This window comes from Cebus imitator, unplaced genomic scaffold (assembly GCF_001604975.1).
Source record: "Cebus imitator isolate Cc_AM_T3 unplaced genomic scaffold, Cebus_imitator-1.0 Scaffold70, whole genome shotgun sequence".
Lineage (NCBI taxonomy): Eukaryota > Metazoa > Chordata > Mammalia > Primates > Cebidae > Cebus > Cebus imitator.
Genome location: NW_016107385.1, coordinates 3,271,947 through 3,279,833, shown reverse-complemented (window position 1 = coordinate 3,279,833; position 7,887 = coordinate 3,271,947). Strand labels below are relative to the sequence as shown.

Sequence of the window (7,887 nt, the reverse complement as noted above, 5' to 3'; positions counted from 1 at the left end):
TTTTTTAAGATGGAGTCTCACTCTGTCACCCAGGCTGGAGTGTAGTGGCACAATCTTGGCTCATTGCACCTCTGCCTCTGGGTTCAAGCAATTCTTCTGCCTCAGCCTCACAAATAGCTGGGATTACAGGCAAATGTGCCACCACACCCAGCTAATTTTCGTATTTTTAGTAGAGACGGGGTTCACCCTGTTGGCCAAGATGGTCTCAAACTCCTGACCCCAAGTGATCTGCCTGCCTCAGCCTCCCAAAATGCTATGATTACAGGTGTGAGCCACCACGCCCGGCCTCAATCATAATCTTTTATTTTACTTTGTTTGAGACACAGTTTCACTCTGCAGCCCAGGCCGAGTGCAGTGGCGTGATCTCGGCTCGCTGCAACCTCCGCCTCCCAGGCTTAAGTGATTATCCTGCCTCAGCCTCCGAGTTTCTGAGATTACAGGCACCTGCCACTATGCCTGGCTAAATTTTGTATTTTTAGTAGAGACAGGCTTTCACCATGTTAGTCAGGCCAGTCTCAAACTCCTGACCACAGGTGATCCTCCCGCCTCGGCTTCCCAAAGTGCTGGGATTACAAGCATGAGCCACTGCACTCGGCTAATGATAATCCTTCAAATGATCCTCCCTGTTGATGGGAATCTTGTTTAGCTGGTGTAAACAGTGCCATACTGAGCATCCTTATATATTTATTTTGCCATACTTCTGCAAGTCCAGATTCCTAGGACTGGGTCAAAGGGAAATAACATTTTAAATTTTGATGGCTGAATCTTCCTCCAGATAGGTCACCCTAGTTTATAGGCCCACCGAAAATGTGTAGAGTACCTGTCTGCGCATGGCTATAGAGAAAGCAGGGTACTGTGCTCCTCCTGCCCGTTCCGGGAACCCCTGAATATCTGCAGTGGTGACACTGAGCGCTTAGAAGGAAGTGGGCCCAGCTCCTCTGCTGGGCGATAGTGGCTTGCTGCCTCCATGGCCTTGGCCGCCTCCATTGCAAGTCTCCCTGGTGGCAATGAAGTGAGCGCCAGCAGCTTGTCTTTTAGGTGTGCATGGGATTTCCCTTATCCTTTCAGCAAGGTTTTCCTGTTTGTCCGTGGAATGAGAGTGAACGACCATGTCTTCTGTCTGACTCTTCCAGGTGAAGAAGGCATATAGGCAGAAGGCCCTCTCCTGCCACCCAGACAAAAATCCAGATAATCCCAGAGCAGGTGAGACTCTTCTAAGGGTGTGGGGAGAGGCCCACTCACCCGCACGTTGTGTTTTCTGCAAGAGCTCTGCATGTGAGTGCGTTGCGGGGTAGGCACACACAACCTGGCTGCAGACAGTGGAACCCATGGCTTCCCTTCATGTCAGGGGTGTCTGGTCAGTTGCTAATGTGCTCACCCCTCCTTGTTGGTCTGTCCTCTGCTGATCTCAACTTTTCTGCCATCCTGTGGCTTCTTCGAAGTGTTTTTTTTTTTTTCTTTTTTGAGGGAGCACCCCATCACAAAGTGTTAACTTATTTTTCTTCTCTCTCTCTTTTTGATCCTTATGTTTAGCTGAACTCTTCCACCAGCTTTCTCAGGCCTTGGAGGTGCTGACCGATGCTGCAGCCAGGGTAAGCACAGCCTCCCTCATCTGAATCATTCCCCATGCTTAGAGACCACTGCTGCCCCTCAGCCTCGGTCCTCTGCCCTTTGCCATCTGGCACAGTCCTGGCTTTCTAAGCCCAGGAGACCCAGTCACCAGGCTGCCACTCTGATGGTTCTTGGGCTAGGGGCCAAGGAGATTGCTGGGCCTCTTGTCTTTATTCTCTGGCTGACCCTCTGCCCTGTGCCCTTTTGTCCTGCCAGGCTGCCTATGACAAGGTAAGGAAAGCCAAGAAGCAGGCAGCAGAGAGGACCCAGAGGCTTGATGAGAAAAGGAAGAAAGTGAAGCTCGGTAGGTGACACGTAGTGCTGGGTGGCCTGTGGTTTCCTGTGGGCATTTTCACTCATCTCCCTCACCTGGAGCTTTATTCCCAGCAGCTCACCTCAAAGCCTTCTGGCTCAGGATCTGGGCAAAATGCTGTTCTTAGAGGATGGTTCCTAAAGACACTCTTAGGAATAATAACAATAATAAGGTTTAATATTAGCTAAGCATTATGACAAATGCTTTATCAATCCTTTGATTATCATAACTGTACAAGGAAGTGTGGGTACTAAACCTTTTTTAAAAACATTTTTTTTTGAGAGAGGGTCTCACCTTGTTGCCTAGGCTGGAATGTGGTGTGATCTTGGCTTACTGCAACCTCCACCCGCTGGATTCAAGCAATTCTTGTGCCTCAGCCTCCCAAGTAGTGGGACTACAGGCATGTACCACCATGCCCAGCTAATTTTGTTCAGCTTTTATAGAGATGGAGTTTCACCATGTTGGCCAGGCTGGTCTTAAACTCCTGGCCTCAAACTATCCACCTCAGCCTCCCAAAGTGCTGGTATTACAGGCGTGAGCCACCGCACCTGGCCTCTGAAGCCATTTTTTATAGGCAAAGCAGCTAAGGCACCAAAAGTTTAAGAGCTTGCTGGAGCTGGAATTTAAACTGACCCAGTGTGAGTAAAATTGGTACAACCATGTCCGGCCGAATCTTTTTTTTTTTTTAAGAGAGATGAGGTTTTGTACTGTATGTACCAGCTGAAGGTGGTGCCGTCCCAGCTCACTGCAGCCTCAGACTCCTGAGCTCAAGCAGTCCTCCGGCCTCAGCCTCCTGAGTAGCTGGGACTACAGGTACGAGCCACTGTGCCTGGCTGGGTCTTTTCATTTGTACTAATCCCAATTCCTACCCAGAGTTTCACTTTGAGAAGCTCCCTCAGAAGGATTCAAAGAGATCTAGGCTTTCTCTTCTCTATTAGCTTTATTGAGGTATTCTTTGTATATCATAACATCAACCCATTTCGACTCTACACTTCAATCATTTTTAGTAAATTTACCAAATGATGCAACTCTGACTGTAAATCAAATTTAGAATATTTTCATCAACCCAAGAAGATTGGTCCAAGCATTTTTTTTCTCACACATACACACAAAAAATCACTGGTTATAGCAGCATGGTGTAAGCACTCTTTTTTTTTTTTTTTGAGATGGAGTTTTGCTCTTGTTGCCCAGGCTAGAGTGCAGTGGTGTGATCTCAGCTCACTTCAACCTCTGCCTCCTGGGTTCAAGCGATTCTTCTACCTCAGTCTTCCAAGTAGCTGGGACTATAGGTGCACGCCACCATGCTGGCTAATTTTTGTATTTTTAGTAGAGATGAGGTTTCACCATGTTGTCCAGACTGGTCTCAAACTCCTGATCTCAAGGGATCCACTCCCCTCGGCTTCCCAAAGTGCTGGGATTACAGGCGTCAGCCACCGCGCCTGGCCTAGTCCAAGCATTCTTTACTCAATTTTTCACCCTTTCCCCTTGTTCTTCAACATCCGTATATTTTCATGTGTGCCTATAACATCCCAATATCCATTTCTCTATTAAAAGAAAGTGCTGGGAGACTCCATCTCAAAAAAAAAAAAAAAAAAAGAGAGAAAAGGAGATTCTAAGTAGGAGAGGTACGCAAACTTCCCTGGCCTAAGTGAAGGGTTTCTCACAGCAGCTGGCCTGGCGCATGGCTGCAAGCAGGTTTCCCTTGCAATGGAACGCTGCCATACAATCTGAGATGTAGGGTGATGCCCTAACCCTCCGCTCATCCCGTGGAGCCTCTGTAGCCAGGTCCACAGTGAGGCTTGGTAAATGTGAGTTGAGGTGAGAGGTAAAGGAGACAGCGAGAACATGAGCTCATTGTATGAAAAGAATCAAAGCCAAAGCAAGGCCAGAGGTCAAGCTGTGGTGCCAAAACCACAGGAATCGAGCCCAGCAGCTCCGCCCATTGGCACCCTTGACACATGGCCCTGGGCTGCTGACATAAGCACCACCCACACCCTGTTCACTAGAGAGAACCAGCTTGGTCAGTGTGAACCTTTTTAACTCTTCCAGACCCCGGCCACTCTACTGGAGCCCATACTTCTGTGCTATGATTTTTCTCAATGGAAATTAACTTGGGGGAGTGGCCATGGAGGGAGGGGGCAGAATTGCTGTATGGTCTCCTCCTGATTGAGACTTTGGGGAGACAGCTAGAGCTGGGGTGGGCCAAGGCCACATGGAAACTTAAGAGATCAGCAATTTGGTCATTCAACCCTTGTGCCTAGATCTGGAGGCCCGGGAACGGCAGGCCCAGGCCCACGAGAGTGAGGAGGAGGAGGAGAGCCGGAGCACCAGGACACTAGAGCAAGAGGTGAGCCCCCAGGCACACTGGCTAGAGGGCCACCTGCAGGAGGAGGAGCAGGAGGGGGAGGATGGACCTGGGTGGTCGCCATGGCTGGGGCGGGTGTGTTCTTCTTCCCCCTTCTGTGGGAGCTGGGTGATTTGTCCCACCTACAGGTTGCTGAGCCCTAGCTTGCAGGTGGAAGTTCCCAGGGACTTTTTACAAGGTGAGCCAGCCTGGAATTGGACTTGCACAGAATTGTCACCCCCACCCCCTGCTCTGCAGATCGAACGCTTGAGAGAAGAGGGTTCCCGGCAGCTGGAGGAACAGCAGAGGCTGATCCGGGAGCAAATACGCCAGGAGCATGACCAGAGGTTGAGAGGTGCAGGTCCATCACCCCACCTGTCTCCCCTCCAAGGCAGCTCCAGATTGCTTAGAGCAGCCATGCTGGCTGCTCGGTGGAGCTGCCGTGGAGGCTTCCACCTGCTGGAACCCTGGCATCACCCCATGGCACCCTACTCTGACACCTGCCACTTATCCTTTCTTCCTTCCAGTTCTCTGGGGCCTGTTTGTTTTTCACTCTGCCTGAGATCTCCTGGCCACATCTGTCTTAGTCCCAAGCAGAGGTGGCTCTGTTTTGGGCCAGATCACCACGGGGAGGGGCCCTGGGACACTTCGTTTCCGTAGACACTCATGGTTTGTCTCTCTGCCTGCTGCCCCCAGAAGGTGTTCCTCGCTCTCCATTCAAAGAGTGCTAACAGGTGGCCTTCGGGAGGCAGCTGGGTAGACAACCCCTGGGGTGGCAGGTTCTCTGGAGTTGGGCATCTACTTTCCCCGACCAGGCCCTCACCAGAGCTGGGCAGATGTTGCCCTTGGTCAGGAGTGACCCTTTGCAGACTCTCGTGGCTCTGGGCTGCATCTCCTTTGGGAGAATCTCTGACTCCCTCATATTGTATTTTTCTTCTTTTCCCAATATTTCTAGGAAAGACAGAAAATACTGAAGGCCAAGGAACCCCCAAACTAAAGGTGAGCCTGGACAGGATCTGGGGGCCACCTCACACTCACACTGCCTCCTCTCAGCAGGAATAGATGCTTCCTCTGGCTCGAGGGTTTCTGGTGGGGCCGCTGGATCTGCATGAAGGTGGCACCATTACACCTCCCTTCATACTCCAGCCACCTGGAGACCAGAGCTTGCCATGAAAGGCTGCTCTTAGCCCTGATCACAGGGCAGAGCATTGCCCAGAAGCCCTCTCAGGAGAAGGTCTTCCTGGGCAGAAAGCGTTCCTGGGACAAGCAAGCCATCCTGCCCACAAGTTCCCAAGGGGAAAAAGGTTTCTAGTGGCGCTCCCAAGATTACAGGAGCCTTGGAGACTTGGAGGGTGGAAGGATGTCTGCTCAGACTCTCAGGCTCAGTCCTGGGGTCAGGTACTGTTCAGCCAAGGGTCACTGTTTCATGAGGCTGTCTTTTCAGCTAAAATGGAAGTGCAAGAAGGAGGATGAATCAAAAGGTGGCTACTCCAAAGACGTCCTTCTACGGCTTTTGCAAAAGGTCTGCCCGGCTGATGTCCACGCTTTCCTTTCATCTCAGTCCACATCTCAGCCTACACCCTACGTCTCTACTCTCAATGCCTGAACTTCCCTTAATATATCTACCTGCTTTTTTTTTTTTTTTTCTGTTTCATAGACCATGGGACGACCCAGGCCACGGCCCTTCTCTCACTTGTGTGGCCATATGCCCCCTTCCAGCCCACTGTCCTTTGCTACCTCGGTCTAGCCCTTACCCTTAGTAGCAAAGAGCTTGGCTGAATGGGTTGGGAGGCAGGAGGTGGGTATCTGGCATGAGAACCCTGTCCTCTTTACCACCTTCAACCAGCAAGGACTCTGTGCAATAAAATATGCACGTCTAAGTCACCAAGGCTTTGACCATCTCTCCTTTGCTGGTCTGTGTTCTGTCTTTCCTATCTCTGATCTCACTTCACTGAGATAAGTAGGTGGGGTAAGAAGTTATCTCCCAGCTGAAAATGCCCCACAGACCTCAAGGTAGCCCAGGCTTGTTTCTGGCATGACCTGGGCCATCCTGAAGCCAAGTCGTGCTTACTAGGACCTATTCGTCTCCACAGTATGGTGAGGTTCTCAACCTGGTACTTTCTAGTAAGAAGGCAGGCACTGCTGTCGTGGAGTTTGCGACCATCAGGGCTGCGGTGAGTGCTGCATGAGGCTTGGGGGCCCCTTGTGGCCCTGTCATTCTAGGGCAAGGATCCAATTCTATGGGCCCTCTGAGTTAGGTGCTCCACACTCCCGGGGAATCTCCGGGCCAGCTCAGAGCCAAGGCTCCTCCCAGGGGCCCTGGACTCCTAGAAATAGAGGACCATGTATGAAGGGATGGATGGGGGATGCTCTGGGGAGGAAGGAGAGCACAGTCTGACTCTGCTCCCTGCTGGCGGTTTCACATCCTCCACCTGCACCCCTCGGGGTGGTCCGCCCCAGCACTGCCTTCCCACCCTCTGTGCTCCTCACCTCCCCACATCAGAAAGTGCTCCCCACCCCTCTCCTGCAGGAAGGGCCAAAGTGTTAACGCCTGTCGCTTGACGGCTGCTGGGGTTGGCATCTCTGCCTAGAGGACTAGAACGCTGGTTCTGTTCTCACTGTGGGGTAGAGAGAGCCTCTTTATAGCCGACTCAATGGATGGGACAGGACTAGGTGCTGTGTTTGGCAGGAGCTGGCTGTCCAGAATGAAATTGGCCTGATGGACAACCCTCTGAAGATTTCCTGGTTAGAGGGACAGCCCCAGGACACCATGGGCCATAGCCACCCAGGACTGTCAAAGGTAAGGAGCCAGGCCTCCCCCAGCTGGGTGCTCAGGACTCAGGGCTCTTCCTACCTGGACTCCTCTCAATGCTCTTTCCTTCCAAATCCAGGTCTTGGGGCCTAGAGTGAGGTTGGCAGTTCCACCAACCCAGGCAGGAGGAGCTGTGATTTCACATTGATCCCTTTGCCTGTCTGAGGGCCAGAGAGGCACCATCAACACTATTCTTAGACCCTGCTTTCTCTCTCGCTGGGACTCTCCTTTTCATGAAAGGGATCTTCTTGGTTCTCAGGTTGCTTGGTTGTGCAGTGTGAAGTATTTGGAGCTTAGACGACCCAGAGCTGCAGAGTAGGGGCAGGTGACTAGGGCAGCCGCTTCCTTCCCAGTACTTTAGTTTTCCACATGTGTCTCCAGCTGCCCCAGCCAGGAACCATCAAGAGGCGATATCTCCTTTTAGAAGTAACCCTGGCAGGCCAGGCACGGTGACTCACACCTGTAATCCCAGCACTTTTGGAGGCCAAGGCAGGCGGATCACCTAAGGTCAGGAGTTCGAGACCAGCCTGACCAACATGGTGAAATTCCATCTGTATAAAAACACAAAAATTAGCCGGGCATGGTGGTGTGTGTCTATAATCTTAACTACTCTGCAGACTGAGGTGGGAGAGTTGCTTGAACCCGGGAGACGGAGGTTACAGTGAGCCAAGATTGAGCCACTGCACTCCAGCCTAGGTGACAGAGCGAGACACCGTCTCAAAAAAAAAAAAAAGTCATCCTGGCTACCCTGCTGACACAGGGTGCTGCCTGCTTAGGGTCGGGGTGCCTGCCTGTGGTGAAGCGTAG

General features: G+C 51.6%; 1 protein-coding gene across 2 annotated transcripts in view; it reads left to right on the top strand.

The window, feature by feature from the left end:
- DNAJC17 (DnaJ heat shock protein family (Hsp40) member C17) overlaps nucleotides 1-7,887 on the top strand; it is a 45,151-nt gene that overhangs the window by 31,855 nt on the left and 5,409 nt on the right. Inside the window, exons 2-10 of one of the 2 annotated variants that reach the window (XM_017530975.2) lie at nucleotides 1,134-1,203; nucleotides 1,534-1,592; nucleotides 1,828-1,915; nucleotides 4,186-4,271; nucleotides 4,527-4,623; nucleotides 5,224-5,267; nucleotides 5,713-5,790; nucleotides 6,362-6,442; nucleotides 6,958-7,068. In XM_017530975.2, coding sequence (XP_017386464.1) covers nucleotides 1,134-1,203; nucleotides 1,534-1,592; nucleotides 1,828-1,915; nucleotides 4,186-4,271; nucleotides 4,527-4,623; nucleotides 5,224-5,267; nucleotides 5,713-5,790; nucleotides 6,362-6,442; nucleotides 6,958-7,068 — 714 coding nt within the window. Of the gene's footprint in view, nucleotides 1-1,133; nucleotides 1,204-1,533; nucleotides 1,593-1,827; nucleotides 1,916-4,185; nucleotides 4,272-4,526; nucleotides 4,630-5,223; nucleotides 5,268-5,712; nucleotides 5,791-6,361; nucleotides 6,443-6,957; nucleotides 7,069-7,887 lie in introns of both variants that reach the window. The other variant, XM_017530974.2, reaches the window with a different exon arrangement.